This window comes from Agelaius tricolor, unplaced genomic scaffold (genome assembly GCF_023055355.1).
Source record: "Agelaius tricolor isolate 1412-34295 unplaced genomic scaffold, bAgeTri1.0.p SCAF_4, whole genome shotgun sequence".
NCBI classification, from domain to species: domain Eukaryota; kingdom Metazoa; phylum Chordata; class Aves; order Passeriformes; family Icteridae; genus Agelaius; species Agelaius tricolor.
Genome location: NW_027269264.1, coordinates 56,047,263 through 56,066,541, shown reverse-complemented (window position 1 = coordinate 56,066,541; position 19,279 = coordinate 56,047,263). Strand labels below are relative to the sequence as shown.

The 19,279-nt window shown below is 41.6% G+C and overlaps 1 protein-coding gene across 5 annotated transcripts in view; it reads right to left on the bottom strand.

Annotated features, from left to right (window-relative positions):
* KATNAL2 (katanin catalytic subunit A1 like 2) overlaps positions 1-12,638 on the bottom strand; it is a 28,698-nt gene extending 16,060 nt beyond the window's left edge. The window contains exons 1-9 of one of the 5 annotated variants that reach the window (XM_071425827.1): positions 12,475-12,523; positions 6,257-6,339; positions 6,058-6,128; positions 5,494-5,660; positions 3,382-3,424; positions 2,849-2,972; positions 1,760-1,855; positions 1,145-1,243; positions 376-453 (exon numbers count right to left, since the gene is read on the bottom strand). In XM_071425827.1, the coding sequence (XP_071281928.1) occupies positions 376-453; positions 1,145-1,243; positions 1,760-1,855; positions 2,849-2,972; positions 3,382-3,424; positions 5,494-5,660; positions 6,058-6,122 (672 nt within the window). In that variant the 5' untranslated portion in view covers positions 6,123-6,128; positions 6,257-6,339; positions 12,475-12,523. The other 4 variants (XM_071425823.1, XM_071425824.1, XM_071425828.1 and 1 more) reach the window with 4 other exon arrangements.
* Between the last annotated feature and the right edge of the window lie 6,641 nt (positions 12,639-19,279).

The window sequence follows — 19,279 nt, the reverse complement described above, 5'->3', positions numbered from 1 at the left end:
AGGGTGGAATCAAGGTTTCTCCCACCATCTGATCACAGCTAGATAAAACATTAGATAATAGTTGGTTTTAGCTAATATATTTAAATCTCTTTCCAGTGAAGTATTGCACTTTTTTGTGTAGCAAAAAGGAAACCCATGACAGTCTGCACAGCATGATTAAATTACCTGTTCCCCATTAGAAAGGAAAGGACTTAATAATTTCCTCCCACTGTGCATCAGAAAGAAACATCATTACATGTAAAGAAATGACTTGTTGGGGAGCTATGTGGAGGCAAAAAATAACTTGCACTATTAGTGACAGTAAAAAGAAACAAACAGCATTCCCATATAAAGATAACCAACATCTCTACAACTGACATGGAGATCTGCTCTTACTTTGCTTACAACCACTGCAAGTTCTCTCATCTCACCAGTCATGCCAGTAAAAGCACTAAGAGGTTTCAATAATCGTTCCTAAAACAGAAAAACATAGGTTCTTGTCAGACTGCAAGTATTTTTAGACAAACTATTATGTATTCTTTAAAAAACTGATACATTGTAGTAATATCAACTTTTAAAGTTGCAGAAATATGAGCAGCTTTCTTATTGCACTTATAGTCCTAAATATGACCTACATAGACTAAGAGGAGTAAAAAATGTAACTGTAGGTCACTGTTTTGTCACATTCTCTTTTTGGATAGTTTCTTCCAGTGTAGCAAGTTGCCAGGCAGACAAGTACCATGAAAGCTGGATGCACTATCTGAGAAGTTCTGGCTTGTGTGTGGAGTGTTTACAGAAAATTTATCTCAACCATCAAAATTCTGTTGTTGTCTCAGCTGAGGCAAATGCTAGAGAAATACTGAGCTGAAAGGAACCAGGATTTCACCCCCAGAAGTTCTGCAGGTGTCTGCATTTTTTTTTTCATCTTAAGGCCTCATTTTTATTTGTTGCCTGCTTTCATATTCAGAATAAACAACTGTCATCAAATTAGACCACTATCAAGTATGGCTGTCCCTTCAAGGAGGAAATATACCTCTCAGAAATCCGAGGCCTTTTTCAGCACTTGGGAACAAAACCAACATTGTTGCAGTGTTTTGTTTTGTTCCTGGTTGTGCAAAACTCAAGTTCATATTGATTGGATGGAAATATGAAGAGAAACACTTACTGATGGATCTGGATCACAATTAAGGCTGTTCAAGGGAATTCCATCTGGTGACACTCTGACAGCATCCTGAATTATCTTGCGGTAGTCAATTATTTGACCCTAAAGAAGGAAAAAATGTTGCTTAGGCTTTACCATGGTGGTAGCACTACACTTAAAAACACACTGGACCAAATTTTGCTTGCAATTACAACAGTGTGTTTCCTTACGGTCCTAATTATGGCAAAAATTGACCTCAAAAACTGTGGTAGCAATGGGGATAGAACACACAACTCATGCAATTCAATAATTTAACTGCAGAGCCTTTCATTACCTCATTCAGGAATTCAAAATTTATCTTCAGTCTTAGTTATTTACCACTGGGCTTTAAAAATAAATAAATATTCCTCTCTGAATATGTTTGAAATAGTATTTAATGCAAAAAGTGCCTCCTATGCAAAGAATTATAAAATTTTGTATACAAAATTATAAAAGTGACTCTTCAGCTGACTATACAGAAATATTTTTATATAAAAATGGAGAAAAAACCCTACCATTTGATATATTTTAAAACCTCTGTGCTTTTTTTTCCCCACATACATATTTCTCTGAGAAACCACATACCAGGTTTCCACCAACCTTTTTTGGGTGAGAGCTGTCTCCTCCAGTTTTGCTGATTCCTGAGATGCTTAAGCCAAAATCAGATTGATCCAGAGTATCTGCACCATCACTATCCTAAAGAAAAATGACTTTTAAAAAACAGATGTGTTGCCAAGTAAATGGATTGAAGGTATTACATGATAAGTATCATTCCCTCTCTTCACACAGGCCCAGATGAAGTTCCAAGAGAAATACTGATCATTTAAACACCACTGTAGATTTAATTGGACTTCACCTAACTGGTGACAGCAGTGAAAGCCACGGCTCTGGAGCTCAGCAGTGAAGTTATTCCACGTACTGAGCAGAAAACTGCATTTTACATAAGCAGGTCTTACGCACAGAGGAAATGACAGGCCAAGGAAAAGGCACAGCATGTCAACTCAGAAATTAGGAGCTATTTGAGGAGCTATTTTAGTAACTTCACAGCAGTTACTGCTGTATACAATCCAAAAGGCAAAGTTTTGGGGTATTTTTAGGGGTAGCAATAGGTCAGAGAAGAGTTCCTCTTGATGCAGAAATATAGCCAGGCCCTTAAAAAAAAGGCTGCAATAGACACAGTGCTTGCCCACCAGCCTGCTGTTCCTGTCCACCCTCTGTGAAGGGATGGTAATAAAGCAGATTTCACAGCAATCTCACCAAAATGAGACTCTCAAACCTAAACATTACAGATCCAAATTAGTCCCCCAGTCTCAAACAACTTATGCTCTGTGAAGATGGTTACAACTGATACCACTTCATTCTTTATTTGTTTGTTTTCATTTCTGGTACTAAAGGATGAATATATTAGTATAAATGGAAAAAAACCCCCTCTGATTGCTTTCGGTAGAGGTTGGATTATATACCTCCTTTTCCTCTAATTTTTGCCTGTGACTGCCCCTAAACTCATGGCCAGAAATTCTCTCAAGATCTTGCACCTATAATCCTTAAGTGACAAAATCACTAAAACCCATTAGTGCACAATTATTAATTGTGCAACTCCCATCCTCTTGCTGCCTACAGACTCCCCAGACAAAATCCCATTAATTTCAACTGTACTGCTGCCAAGATAAAAATAAAACATGTTTAAACCTGTCTGGGGCTCTCCTTGGTGGAGGATTTAGATTCTGCTGTACTCCCAGCTGAAGTTTTTGATACTGATCGTTGTACTGTCTGTTGTTTGACTCTTGGTACATTCTGAGAAGAAGCTGCTGTCCTAGAATAAAGAAAAACAAAATGCAAGACTTCCATGACATTTTTTTCTTCAAAATACCAAAAGACTAAAGCCCAAAGCTTCCAAATAAAGAAGTTTTAGGCTAACTTTTCTTCCACTGAAGTTATGATGTTAATTTCAATCACAGCAGAGTTTAATGCTTACTTTTTTCAAACACCCCACCCCACTTTACCCACACTGCAGAAACTCTGTAAATTGTTTGCCTCTCCATTTGGGAAACAAGTCTCTAATTTCCTCCAGCACATACAGAAAAAATGCACCACACAGTCAGGAGCATGGCTCTAGGCTTTGGTGCTCCTCAGGTATCACAGCATTATCTTAACCACTGTGCATATTTGCTTTTACTATGAATATTTTCTGCCCAGAAAAACACCCCACACATATATCTCACCTTCTTGCTCTTCCTCCACTTCTCAGCTGTTGTTTATTTTCTGCTGAGGCAAAATTAATATTAAAATGGAAAATAATTAAGGATCTAAAAAGGGCAATTTGAAGCTCTTTTTCCCTTTAAAAGTATTTTTAAGCAAACAATAATGACCTTGGAAATAATAAGGCATAAAGAGGAACAGCAGGAATATAAGCACTGCAAGCTTGTAAAATCTTACTGAAAACAAACTGGTATTGGTAAGAGTGCTTTTGCTTCAAGTTTTTTACATTTTAGCTCATTCAGTCTTTGGTTTCTCTGCTTACATTTTAAAACCAGTATCATGTTCACAGTAAAATGGACACCACCAGAAATTAGATTAAGTAAAATAATTTAATAGAGCACACAGAATGCTTATTTAATGCTAATAATTTTTTTGTTGCTGAATTAGGAAATATGAATTTGCCTTACTCCTCTGAAGGGGAATCAAGTTCAACATAACAAGACAGAATAAATGTCACATTGCAATAGTGGTTATCAAACTATGTTATCTTTTGCATTATTATAATTTTAAACAACTTCTGTCAAAGGAGAGCTTTTTTTCCACAAAATGTCCAACTTGCAAAGCCCAGATGTGAACTCATAAAGCCAAGGATTTGTATGATGCTACCAGCATGCCCCTGGTTACTCCGAAACACCTCTCATTTCAGTGTTCTCTGTGCAATGCTCTTCCACTCATGATTCTCACACACTAAAATAATCCCTCCCAAACTGTTATTTCCCTGAAGGAAAGGAGCTTGGGAACATGGTAGGTTTAGGGGCAGCAGAGCTCACGGAGCAACCTGTAATCTTGTGGGTATATCTACATTTCCAACTCATTGGAAATTACCAACCTGCTACTGTAGGACTTGCCAAGAGTGCTGCAAAGAATTCAATTGGAAGGAGCACCACACCAAGGGTTTTATTTAGATATCCAAGTCTGGCAACAGGCACAATTTAGGGCATGGTGAAAACTGCATGCAGTGCAAGAGAAGAGGCTGCTTGTGCTTTAGGGAAAAAGGATGATGCCTCCCTGCCAGCGTGGTCACAAATCTGAGCTTAGATATAGCAGACTACTCCATGCCTGAGAAGCTTTACTGACCAAAAAATGCATAAAGAGAGCTCATAAGTGTCCAAGAGTCACTTTTTGGGAATTCTTTTTTTACTTAGATCATGGATTCAGTCTTGCCTGCTGCTCTATGATATGAAAAAATGCTTTATAATATTTTTTCCCTCTTGCCTCGTAACAAATCCTTTTTGTTTTGTCCTGCAGGGCTGTTCTTCCCCTTTGTATTAACACCAATCCATAGGTTCTACATGTACTTGCCTTTTTCAAGCAAATTTCAATTACTAAACCCTTTAAACTGGAAAACACCTCTAAGACCATCCAGTCCAATCACTCCCCAACCCCTGCAGTGGCCACCACTGACCCAGGTCCCAGAGTACCACATTGGTGAACATCCTTGAACATGTTTTGTTCCTTCAAAACATGTGTTTTGAACCCTTCAAGGATGTTGCTCCACCACTTCCTTGAGCAGCCTGTGCCAGGGTTTGACAACCCTTTTCATGAGGAAATTTTTCCTAATGTCTAATCCAAACTTGGATCCTTCAAGCTCTTCATCATTTATTCTCATACAGTTGTTATTATGGCTTCTCCAAGTTATATTTTGTGCTCAAGTACAAAACCATTCAGGGTCATAACAGAATGTTCATATTCTGATTTGCCTCATTCTGTATGTATCATTCATCCACTATTCTCTGACCATGAGAAGGAAGTGAATAAATATATCTCTGCCATTATGCGTTGTGCTCAGCTGACATTTTCTAATACCAAAGCAGCTTTCAAAAGACAGAAAAATGCCATCCTCTGGGTCCTTTATATAAAGAACAAAGGAAAAACAGAAGGGCTCAAAGAACCTCTTTTAATTCTGGTATCTTGTGTGCTAGAACTTCAGATGTGTAACTGTACATTAAATTGAACATTACATTAAACTGAACATGAAATGCTGACATACATGACAAGGGCTGTGAGCATAGCAGGGAAATAAACATTTTAGACTTTGGAAACAAAAGCTTTCTTTTAGGAATAGAGCCACATACCAGTGTCCAGGACCTTTTTGGTAATTTTAGGATACTTTTGAAATTTTACAAAATAGTAGCTTTCATATTCCATCAAAATTGTCTCAAGATCAATGTTGTCACAAACTTCAAAGCCACGTAAACCTAATTTTGTCTCTTGTTCCAAAGCATTTGCAGCATCAACATATCTGGCAATTTAAAAACAAAACAAATAAGGATCAAAAAACTGAGAGTCATCATCTCACTCTGATTTCTGAAAGAAGAAGCAAACAATGGCACTAGTAAGCATAGGGTATCTTTAACCTGTCCATAGTCCTATTTTTATAGAAGTATAAACTCTAATTTTAATAAGCTTTGTTGGTTGATCTAAAGTATTTTAAATTATATAGAGAATTTTTGTTTCAGAAACTGAAACAATTTAGCAAAGCAACCTGCAAGGACACCTCATAGTAGTTTACCACTTGCTCACATCAACCCCAAGGCCCACACTGTCCATTCAGCCAACAGAGGACAGAAAGATGCAGTACAGCAGGTCAGATAAACACAATCCCACAAGGGTAGAGCACTATTATTTAAAAAACATACCCTTCCTCCATTAAATAATGCAAAATTAGAATGAGGAGATTTTTCCGACGAGCTTCTGTTCGCATCTCCTCCTGTGAATTAAGACAGAACTCTAGATCAAATGTAATATTCTCTTTATTGCTGTTAACAACATCTAAATGTAGCCTCTGGAAACAAACAAATTAACACAACAGCATGTAAGAACTGTAAAACAACTCACTGTTAATAAACACAAGGAAAGTGGTTTTCAATCTAATTTTTCTTACACATTATCAGGGCTACTGGATGGGTAGAAACCTTTTCCTAGAGAAGAGAAAATTATTTTAGGGTTGAACAAATAACTTACTTCCCTTACTATGGTTATGGCTCCCAACATGTTCAGACTGCTGTGAATGTCAGGGCAGGACTCTTGCAGACCTCACTGCTTCAGGGACTGTGCAAGGAAACCTTGTGCTCCATCCTGGCTGTGTCCTTCCCTTGCCACCAGAAACCTGTTCTCTGAGTGCCTGGAGAAGGGGGGCTGGTGAACAGGTCTGAGATCTGCATGACTCTGCTACAAAGACCAGCTGTAACACTTGCTGACACCTCATATTTCATAGGCCTTGATGTATAAATGGAATAAATGGAACACAGACATTGGAAGAATTAGTAGATTGAGATAACATGAAACTTGCATGACTTTCACAGAGGACTGACCAAAATCAGGACTCAACATGAAGAAATTCAATATAGAGTCAGTCCCATGGATGTCTTGGCACAGACTGGAGAACCCAAACTCATTCACAAATGGTTCAGCAATAAAAATAAGCAGCATAAAACATCCTGTTCTTCACTCAGTGAAGCTTCAGCGGAGAGAGTATCAGATGCAATATCAGGTAGAGGAAAAGGCACAGTGGAAACAGAATTATGCAAGATGATGGAATAAAGCCTTACTCTGATGAAACACGCCATGTATGCTCAGTGTCTGCAGAGAACTTCTGAGATTCTTGGGTCATAACAGAAGGTGCTACAATGAAAGCTCTAGAAATCAGCACATTGCCTTTGGTCTGCTTCACTGGGACTTGAAACCGTGACCACAGGGAAAGTAAGTATGGCCAAACACGCATTTAGGTAAATTAATGACTTCCCTTCTCTTTTAGGTTGGGAGGCACTGGGAGTTGGACTCGGTGATCCTCATCCAGCTTGAGGTATTGTGTCTTTCCTTTGATTCTGTGATTACTTGTGAGGACCCAGTATGAACAGGAAGGAGTGGCACTTAATGGATGGGGAAGGAGCAATGATTTCTGTTGATTGCACAGCACACACACAGCCCTGATCACACTGCACACTAAAGCTACACAGGCTCCTGCTTCCAGCCCCAATTTTCCTCCCTTCTATCCCAACTGAGCAGCATCCCCATCCACCCCCAAGGAAAAGCCCAGCCCAAGTGTCACCCACTGCCTGTGGGTGACAAACACAGATTTCTCTCCTCTTCATACTGCAGACAGAGCCCCACCACCTGTATCAAGGACTTGGGCTGCTCTCTACCCGTGCCTGGCACACAAAGATGCCAAGGAACTACTATTGACCAAGGCTGATGTTTTTAAACCCCACAAGATGTGCAAAATAAATATATATACATAAAGACCATTACTCTATTCTTTCTGGTCTCTTGGAAGAGAGAGCAACCATAGCAGACTTCTGATAGTAGAGAATCACTTATTTCAAAAATCAAAGGTGTTTTTTGGGTGGTGCAAAACCAATTTACCTCTTTATACACCATTCCTTTGCAAGGTTAGACCTCCCTCTGCTCTGCACACAGCGCTGGGTATCACATGGCATTCCACTGCTAATATCAACACTTGAGATAACATCATCAGCTACTGTTTTATTTTAAAATAAAATCTGCCAGCCTGTAAAATGTACTGGATAGAATTGGGAAAAAGTATCTCAGTCCAGCAGGTATTTCCTGGGACGTTTGCTTCAGTCGTGGGGCCATCTAGTGTCACGACGAAGGAAGAGCTGGGGTTTGCTTTTAACGTTTCCTGCAGAGTCAAAGTTAACTGGCATTTCACACACTGCAAATGAGATTTGTAGAGTGTTCATTCTGGTTTTCTAGAATGAAGGCTAAAACTGGCTGGGGAAAAGGGAAAAAATCATAACCCCTTTCTATCTTTGATACCCTCTTGAGAACGTGTTTCCAAAAGAAGCTACAATACTACTTCAGTGGTGGTACAAAGATAATTTTTCTGAACCATTTTGGGGAGAAAGGAGTGCTGTGTAAATGTTTTGTAGATTGGTAACTCCTGAATGAAGCAGACTGGTTCCTGGGAGGTGCTGCAACAAGAAATGAACCAATTCTGAGAATTGCCATGAGCAAAGAGAGAACACACACACACTGAGATGAAAGAGTCTTTTCCTTCCTAATCTTTTGATATGCTGGTGCTTGGAAAACAGATTTTGAATTGTTGCCTTTTTACCATTTCTCCTGGATGACCTGAAATTCTGAAACACATCTGGAGATGCAAGAAGGAAACTGGAGTCATCATTTGCTGAGAATCCCACCTGTACATCCCTCAAAATGCAACTGCTCCTTAAGGTTTATGCTGAGAAAGATTAACTGTTGTGTTTGCTAATGTATCAAAGGGCAAGGTTACAGCTACTTCTGAATATTTAAAATACAGTATGCAAACAGAGTGGCCACCACAGAAGACACATCAAATGTTTCATGGAATAAACATGGATATTCTGACAAGAGAGAAATTACCTCTCCCTGACGGACTGACAGGGTTTATGATCCATGGCTGGAACTTCCCTTGAAAAGAATTTGTGTTCTGGCATGTCATCTGCTGCTGTTCATCCCCTTTTGTTACTTCTGATATCCCAAAAGCACTTTAAGTTCTAGTATAAATAGTGATACAGTGATTGGCAGCATGTCAAATAATTTAAGTACAGGCCTGCTTTGGGGGTAGGATAACATTGTGTCTATGTGTGAGCCACCTACTTCAGCCTTCACATAGCAATGTTCTTCTGGTTGTGCTGACCAAACAGAAGGAAAATGAACCTTTACATCCCAAAAGAGCCCCATCTAAAAATGAGAGTTTAGACTGAGAGGTTAATTCTGTCTTTAGCCTTTGTTAAGAAGAATGCAAACAGCAAGCAATGGCTGATTTTGAGAATCAGATGTGTCCAAAGAAAATTAACTAAGCTGTTAATCAGTTAATCAACTGACAATGACTTGTATTAGGTTGGACCTGAAAAACAGAACTGAGGTTTCTCTGGTAGCTCAGTTCTGTGAGAGTTCCATAAACCAAAGAAAAACCAAGGACCTTTCAACATGCATCTGCTGCCAAGTCACCAATCTGGTGAACCAGGGGCATATGGATTATTGCCTGACCAGCCCCACCAATCCCTTTCCTGCATTTCACCATTATTTAAGCCATTGTTTTAGCACGTTATTATTTCACCATTATTTTAGCACACACCCTTTCCAAAAGGCAGATGAGCCTCTGTGTCAGTGCCACCAGGAGCTTTATCTGTCCCCTTAAAAAAGAGCTCTGTGCCTGCCCTGGCCTGCTGTCCTGAGCTCCTGTTTGTCCTCTAGGACTGACCCACTGCACTTATGCCCAAAAAAACCTCCCTGCCACAGTCCAGGCAGATACCAACACTGCCCAAGGCTTCTGGTGCGCTTAGGGAGGAAATGGCAGATCTCACACAGCATGAAAAAACAGGAGTGCTTACAAGTGCAAAGTTACTTAAAATTCAGTTTAGCTTTATAGTGATCTAGCCTTCCTGTTTAATTAGTATTTAGAATCGCATGTTGTTTATAGCCACTGGTATTTCAATAGATGTTTAAATGTTTAAAGTTTAATAAGCTTCCATTCTTAAAAGAACAGAAAAACATATGTAATTAAATTTTCAATTACTATAGGGGGTTTTGGTGTCCATGAAATTAATAAAACCTTAAGGCACTTAAATGTGATCTTGTTTTAAAAACGAAATAGTTGAGCACTTAACTAATTAGCTTCAACACTTATACTGTTATTTTTTTTTTCTAGCTTAACAAAATAGTGGCACATATTCCTTTTTTTGGGTCATTTTGAATTAGATTCTAATAGAGTTGTGCATCTTAGGTGCAATTGTTTGTTTAGTCATTTCCACACCTTTCACTAAAATGCATTTACATTCAAGTAAATGAATGAACCAATTCTCTTGTGCAATTTCCTGAAATTAATGGGCCTACTAAAAGATTAATTTAACTCAGTAACATTTCATTATCATTTCACCCTATCTATTCTGCATGAATTTTGCAGGTTTGTTGGGATGAAAAATAAAGAGCTACAAGAGTAAGTCATTATTACCTGGGGAACTTGGGAGTAAGAACTGTTCTGCTTTAGCATATGCACTCTAAGGGCAAACAACTGGGGCAGTCAGGATGTGCTCAGAAAGATCTCTGAGATTAGGAACTCGGACAAGAGGCAGCCAGGTGGCTGTGCAATCACACAGGGAAATCACTAATTGTAATACACCCTTCCCTCTTTGTCTTTGGGATCCCAGGATGCTGGCAAGTATGGAGTTCCTCAAAATGAAGCTGGCACCATGTGCCAGGACAGAGAGGCCTGATGGGCTCACCTAGTTTTCCTCCTCCCTCCCTCCACCACTCTGTATTCCCACGGCTTTGCTTTCCCATAGCCCTTTGAATATTTGCACCCTTGACAGGCATTTCAGAAGGCTGAATGTTCAGTTCTTGTCTGGCTTGCTGACCATAATTTCTGAGAAACACAAGCAGAAAATGGAACTGGTGAGTTTTAAACAATGTATAACTTGGCTGCCATTGAATAGAATTTCCCAGGACAAAGAAAGGGCACTTTGCCCTCCTCTCTCCTCCAAATAATACGAGGGTGCTGCAAACAATAGAGTTGCCAAAGTTTTTCAAGGATTACAATGAGCTTTCATAATTAAAGACATACACCGAGCTCACCATATAACTTATGACTGGGAACAAGAAGGAAAAAAATCCACTTGGCAGCTTCAGGTGGTTCTTTAAGTCACTAATCAAAAAAAGAGGCTCCAAACTTCTGCTCTTCTGAGAAACACAAACAACTCCCTCATCTCTGTACCCAAAACACCGACTGTAACCTTCAAAAGGCTATGGAGAAGCCAGTTTACCAAGAGCACATCATACCAAAACCCGTGGCACAGCTGACAGAGCTCTTGAGCTCCAGTTCTCAGTCCCACAAATGTTTCTGCATTTAGTATCGAGCACCATCTTTGTGACAAAGGCCATGCAAATCCCCACTGGTGAAGTTAAAAATCAGGTCCCCTTTTCTCTTCTCCTCCTGCATGTTGATGCTGTTTCAATACCACACCTTCAGGCTCCATTTGCAGTGGTTAAGATCTGAATTCACTTTAGGGCTCAGAAGGAGACCACGCTAGAGGATCCCATTCCTAGGTAAACATATCTATCCTATTAACACTTCCTGAGGGGAGGATATTGAGGGGCAGGCACCAATCTCTTCCCTCTGGTGACCAGTGACATGATCCAAGGAAATTTCATGGAACAGGGGAAGGGGAGTTTTAGGCTGGATATCAAGAAAAGGTTTTTTTCCCCAGAGGGTGGTCAGGCACTCAACAGGTTCCCCAAGGAGTAGTCCAAAGCTGCCAGAGCTCCAGGAGTGTTTTGACAATGCTTTCAAGAACATGGTGTGAGTTTTGGGGCTGTGCTGTGCAAGGGCAAGAGCAAGAACATGATGATCCTTGTGGGTACCTTCCAGCCCAGAACATTCTATGATTCTACAAGAAGTTGAAATAACATCTAAAGCTCAGTCTCAGGGCTCCTCCCAAAACACCTCTTTTGTGAAAAATCCTGTTGTTTTCATTCTTAAGTAAGAAAAGGGATTGGTGTATGCATGCATGCACAGCATCCAACAGCTGTATGGGAAAGGCTTTTAGCAGCCTCTCTCCCTCTGGTGTAATTTAACCAGCAGATGGAAGCAGAGGAACAGGTTATGAAATTCAGCAAAATCTTGCTGTTTCTCGGCTTTCTAGAGCAAGGACCATAGAATCATTGAATTACAGGATGGTTTAGATTGGAAGTGACCTGAAGACCATCCAATTCCAAACCCTGCCATGGCCAGGGCACATTTCATTATCCCAGCTTGCTTCAAGCCCCATCCAACCCGACCTGGGGATAGGGCAATACAGCCGTGACTTTTTGAAACAAGAACGAATGGAGGAAGGGATATGGACTGTCTCCTTTGGCCGTGTCTACTGCTCCAGAACCATGCAGAGAGGGGCTGTGAGGGATTCACACCCGCCCGGGCCCAGGGGGTCCAACCCCGGCCCCGCCGCCATGATAACACCAGCCCCTGCGCATGCGCAGATTCCCCCGCTCGCCGTTGACAAGGCAACCGCGACGCGCAACCGCGAGGCGCAGCCGCGCGCCCCGCCGGTTCTCACCGCTTCCCTCGCCTGGTGGGTGGTTCTCAGCGCCTGGCAGGCGAGCTCCATGGCGACAAGGGGTGCCGCCGGGAATGTTACCGGGAACGCCGCCGGGAATAGCGCACCGAAAGCCCGGACCCGCACCCCGCCGACCCCCGAGGGGGACAGGCGCACCCCGCCTCTCCAGCGCAGCCAATCGAAACGTCGGAAGGTGAAAGATTGACTGAAGACCTGCCCAATCACGAGTAGAGGAGCGTGGGTGGAAGGCGGCGCTGGCCAATGAGCGCCGGGCTCCGCTGTGTGGCACGGGGCGGTTAGCCGGGGGATTCGGCTGAGCGGACGGAGCGGTCTGGCCCCTAAACAATCCAGAACTTCCCAGAACAAGCCAAGCCAACATAAACCAAGCCAAATAAACCCAAAATATGCCAATCCAAGCCAGAACAACCCCAAACAAGCCAAATCAACCTAAAATATGCCAAACCAAGCTAAACCAACCCCAATCAAGCCAAACCAACCCAAACCATGCCAGTCCAACCAAAGCCCACCCCAAACAAGCCAAATCAAACCAAAACATCCCGAACGAGTGCAGCCCAGCTCACTCCATTGTTGGACATGCCCAGCTCACCCACGCAGCTGAGGTGTGCCTGAGAAGCAGCAGAGTACAGTTTGTCTTTCACATTAAGGGGTATTAAAATGGAGACCCCCGCTGTGAGGGAGCACAGGGCTGTGAGAAGCGCTCTCTTCAGAGCACAACTCGGCTGTCTGGTTGCTGCAGCCTCCTGGGGTTCAGGGTGCAAATTATTCGAGAGGTGAATTGTGCATGTTGCATGTGGTCCAGCTTCAGTCCAGCTGGAGAAGGACCTATGATAAAGGCGAGATGAAACCTAAAGCTCAGTCTCAGGACCTCTGCCAAAACTCCTCTTGCATGAGGAATCCTATGGTTTTCTCGCACAGTGGGAAGATGAATTGATGGACATATGCACAGTTTTGTGGGAAGGGCTTTTGTTAACCCTCTTCCCAAATCCAACAGCTGCTCAGTTCTTGGACTAGGTTCTCACATCATGCAACACAACCTGGTCTAATGGAAGGTGCCCCTGACCATGGCAGGGGGATGGAAGTGGATGAGTTTTAAGGTCTCTTCCAACCCAAAACATTCTGGGATTCTATACCACACTTGTTTGTCATCGCAGGCCTCCAGCTGGGTGATAATTGGCATTGACTCCATGATTCTCAGAAGGCTGATCAATCACTTTATTATACTGTATTTATTAAGAAACCCATTGCCCTTATAGACAGTCATGATACAGGTGGGCCCAACTGGTCCTTCAGTCAAAACACCATCACCATTGGCCATCAAGAAATCACCCTTTGGTAAACAAATCTCCATAACACATTCCACATGTTCACAACAGCATGTGCAGCAAGTGAAGATAAGAATTGTCTATAATTCTTTTCTCTGATCTTCTCACAGCCTTTCCCAGCACAAGGCCTGGGAAAGTTGTGCATTGCTTTCTGTGGCCAGAGAGCTGCTGCCACATTTGCTTAGCATCAAATCCTCAAAAATATGTTTTTTCCAGACATCCAGATCTTCTTCCAAAAATACTCCTCAGTATAACTGTCAATACTCCATTATGGCTTTGTCCTTTTGGACAAAGCCATAATGGGGTATTTTGGACTGTTCGCATTCTGGAATGTTTCTCCAGCCTTTTTCTAAAACATTCCCAATCTGGTACATGCCAACACAGGCTGCAGTGTGTGTTCACAGCTCAGTAGCTGTGCTGTAAATGTATATACATTCATCCTGTCAAGGATGCAATTTAATACACTTTTTAAATTACTTTTGTCCCATAAATCATGGTGTTTTTTCTAAGTGGGTCAGATTAATGTTTTACTAACTAACTTAGGTCCCCTCCTATTAGAGTGTGTGCTTAATTTTGTGGCCTTAATGTGGTAGTAGAGTGGTAATGCATTTGTTTTTCCATTACCATGGACTTCTTTTTTTATGGCTCTGAAAGAGAAATTCCTGTAATTTAAGTTAGAATTCAAACCATCCCAGGTTTGTAACTGTTGGGAGAATAGCCTGGGTTCAGGGCTGTGCTTGACTGGAGAGTTTTCCACGAGTACTGCTAAAGGGGTAATGCTACCTTAATATGTGATTTCCTATAGTTTTGATGGATAAAGAGAACTCTTCAAATCCTTTGAACAAAAGTTGAGGGTAAGTTTCACAAAAACTGTCCATAGAGGCAAATGCTCACCCACAGTCAGGGAGGCTGTGTTCAAGACTGTGAAATCCAGGCCTATGTCAATAGACATAATTTAATAAAAATAATAATGATCAAGTAAGCAACTTCAAAACAAAATTAAAATATTTTGCTGTTAGTCCTATTACCAAAATATAGGTGTATCATTGTGGTATGTGAGGATGGGTAGGCAACATTAATATTTCATGATCAAAACTGATTAGTATATATATATGCATACTAATACTATATATATTTTATATCTATATATATACAAATACATTAGGTTTCTAATTTGGATTTTCCTAAACTTTAATATATCTATTGTCAATGAAGTTATATATAACTATATTCATCATGTCCCTTTGTTGCCTCTGTCCCAACCTGGAAATGAAACTTGGGATAATTTTAGTAAGGAGGTAGGTAGTATAAAAAAGGATCTTTAATGAAGGCTTTCAGGGGCAGTTATGGAAAGATGTCCACAAAAGCCCACTCCCCCCCAGGGGTGAGTGCATTTTTATAGGTTTTAGGAAAATAGCACAATTGATAAAAAGCACCAATTAGGACAAGTGGTGATACAATTCCCCCCCAGGCCAAGCCCCTTCTCTGCAGTCCCCCCTCCAGCAGTAGCTGTACTTTGCCCATGAAAATGTGTCTTGAAGGGCTGTTCTCAGCCTTGGCTCCCAGGAAAAACCAAGATAGCAGGGAGCCTTGTGCCTCCCGGTGCTTAGGGCTCTGGAATTTGTTTTTTGTCTTTCTGCTTAGGGAAGGGCCATAGAAATGTACTGGAAAATATAGCTACTAGTACAATAAGTGACAAGAGTTACAAATAGGTGTGTGAAGAATGCAGAGAACATATAAAAGAAAAAAAGGCAAAACCCAAACAGCATCACCTTGACAGAAGATTTATGTCCCATCCAAACTCTGTTTTGTCAAACAGCTGCATAGAAAATGCAGATACAATGCAGGCACATAAATTATTTCTTTCCAACAAGCAGACTCAGAGAACCACAGGATAGTTGGGGTTGGAAGGGACTTTGAAGACCATCCAGTTCCAACGCCCTGCCTTGCACAGGGACACCTTCCACTAGCCCAGGTTACTCCAAGCCCTGTCCAACCTGAGTATCCAACTTAGAGTATTTTGTCTTATAGCCAGAGCACACATATATTTTGTTAGCAGCATGATTAAGGCTGTGTTTCAGGCTCTCTGCTTTGACAGCTCTAGACCTCACACAAGAGGGTTGTAGGCACTGACCAGCACTTAAATATTTTTGCCATTCACTTATAAGGTTACCTTAAAAAGTACATGACTGTGGCCTACAAGAGATGATGGAGAAGCTTTAGGCTAACCTCATAAAATTCTTTCCTTTAAACACAGTACACACAAAACAAATCTACTTTCCACCCAGTCACCCCAGCCCTGCCTGCAATTCAGACTCTGTAGTTTATTAGCAGCTGGTTAAGCAGCACAGGAGGGGTTTGATGAGGTATAATGCTGATAAAAGCAATTGTTGCAGTCCTGTGAGCAGCTGTAGAGTGGTTTTGTTTGTTGTTTTGGGCCTTTTTTTTTTTTTTAACTGCAGTGTTTGTGGAAGGCTGGGAGGGTTTGTTTGGATGTTCAGATGTCTTTCTGTAGTTAACACAGCTGTGGGAACAGGCAGTGCTTATACAGACATACTGTGCATAGCACTAGAATACTAGAAAAGGTTGAAACCAGATGGGGCTTTTTCCCCTAACAAGCCTCAATTTAGGGGGCAGGTTGCTTAGCACCTATAGGCTCGTTCCTTACCCTAATTAGAGCCTCCTGGGGAAGACAAAAACCCCAGTGACTAATTCAGTGATTTTTCTGGGAGATAAGAGTGTGCACTAGCTGCCTGGAAGAAGGTCTCCTCCTCCAATGGCTGATGCTGGGCCGAGTTTTAACACTAACACTGAAAACTCAGAAAATGCCCAAGAGAACAGCCTGGGAACTGGTTCCGGAGCTGCAGCAGCAGGTTTAGTGAGAAGGAAGAGGAAGAGAAGAAGAAAGGGGTATCGGAGATGGAGGTCCAAGAAGAAGCAGAAGTTTCAGATCCCGGAAGAATTTCTGACATTTGAGGTAGGTTTCTTAAAAGTTTGGTGGAGAGAGCAATATTGGAAATGTTGAAGTTTAGCAAAGATGACTTGGCAGCTATGGAGTGTAAGCCTGAAGTTGATGTGTTTGTGAGAAGTTGATAAAACTTCTGATAAAACAGCAGGATTTTGAAGAACTAGAAAAAATTTGAGGAGGACCAAAAGTCCTTTTTTTTTTTTAAGGATAGGGCCCCAGAGATGTGTAGTAGAAAGGCTGTGAGGGAAAGATGGAGGAAAACAAGATAGGATTCAGGAACACTTCAGTGAAATATTATGGAAAGCTACTATGTAAACTCTTGTTATCATATGCATGTGAGATAAATAAAAATAGCATTTGCTCTTATCCCTGCAGATTCTGGGGATAAGATGAATGGAATTGTTGAAAGATGTGGTTATGAAGCGAGAGGTGAGTGTACACTAGAAAAGAACTGCCTGGCTCTGATGTGAGCTTGAACACTGATGTCCTTCCCAGTGTGTTTGAAGGAAGGAACACTTGAGGGTTTGTTAAAAGAACAAAAGAAGGCTTTGGTCTGGTCATGCTTTAATGATCTAAGGGAGTCTAACCTACAGCTTACCCCTTTAGTCTGGTATTGAATTGGAGGGGAAAATAAGCATTTGATGGACTTAGGATTTGAACTCATGCAGTGGTGTGGCAGATGGCATGTTTTATTAGCCTGTCGATTCTTGGTTTTGACTAACAGAAGGGGTTTGAAATTAATGAAGTCCTAATGTTTAAATCTTCAGGGAAAGGGGTGTCATAGGACTAAGCACAAAAGCTGTTAGTGCAGAGGACTAGATATCTGTGCCTGTAGTGGAAAACTTCAGCACATTTAAGGGTTTATCTTGGACTAAATAGTAAATAAAAAGGAAAGCCTGTCTCAGCAAGCTGTTGCAAACTTACAACAAATTATGTTAGTTCTTGAGTTCCTTGGTGTCCAGGTCTTACAGCAGCATTAAGTGCTCATAGGTAGTGTGTATGGCAGGGATCAGGATCCTGTAGAAAAGGTCGGCTGTTTGTTCCCAAAATTACCTGCCAGCACCCCTCCTCACAGAGCCTGCTGCTGACATGGCCTGTCCCTTGGCCCGTAAGTTACTGTTGTAGTTGCTGCCCTGGATGTGTCAGTTGTACAAAACTAGCTGCCTTTTGGTTAATACAAGCAAATATGTTTTGCATTTCAGGCCTCTTCTCTTTTCCAGAGTCTCTATCTTCTTGTTTGGGTTGTGCTGGCTGCTTGCCTGTTTGTTGGCTGAGTCTTTCCTATTTTTTATTGCAATAAATTGGTTGTTTGGTTTTACAGCCAAGTTGCTGATGAAACTGAATATTGTGAGTAGGTAATTATTGTGACTAGGTAATGATCTCTGGCTGCTTTTGAAAACAATATTCTCGGCTGCACCTCGATGTTTATTTTTCTGTAAATGTCTCAACATTTACATTCCTTACAGCAGGAAACCCATTATCCAGTTTTTGAAGCTTACTGCTGGTGACATTTTCCCTTCATTTTTTATTACTAAAACGTGCTGCATCATCATTATAACACAAATTATGAGTGCTCTTGATTGGGTGGATAAACTGGGCTGTAAAATCACAGGCTTTCTATTTAATCCACTTCAATTGCAAACTGGAATATGTTCTATTTATTTTATTCTATGACTTGCTGGTTTGGTTGGTTTTTCTTTTTGTTTGTTTGGTTTTTAATAGAACAACTTAGTTAAAGAGTGGAGTGTTAATTCTGGAGGGCAAGAAACATGGCAGGTGTGTCCAGCTCCTCAGTACAGGAAAGACAAGGAGCTAATGCAGAACCTCCAGTGGAGGGCACAAGGATTATGAGGGGTCTGGAGCATCCCTTGTGATGAGAGATGACAAGACCTGGGCGTGATTAGCCTAGAGGAGACTGAGAGGGGATCTCATTAATGCAGATAAACATCTCAAAGGCAGGTGTCCAGAGAATGGTGTTGGACTCTTTCAGTGGTGTCCAGCGATCGAATGAGGAGCAATGGCCACAACTGAAATACAGGAAGTTTCACTTCAGCATGAGGAAGAACTTCTCTATGTTGAAGGTGGCATAGCTCTGGTAGAGGAGTTCCAGTGAGGTCGGGGACCGTCCCTCTGTGAGACATTTCACGCCCACCTGGAGTTCTTATGCTATTTGCTCTGTGTGACCCTGCCTTCTCAGGGGGTTGGTCTAGGTAATCTCGAGAGATCATCTTTATTCTGTGTCTCCTCCGGGATCATTTCCAGGGCCACTTGAATTCTTCACACTCTGGAGCTGCTGCAGGACTACCGTGTAATTGGAGCCGGTACCTACCGGACTGTGTGTATGCAGCTGGACTAGTGTTCCCTCTCAGTTCCCAGTCTGTACGACTGCAGTTTCCCCTCAGGATTCCCGGTGTGTTTGTACCCCTCTAGCCCAGTTTCCCCTCAGGGTTCCCGGTGTGTCTGTACCCCTCTAGCCCAGTTTCCCCTCAGGTCC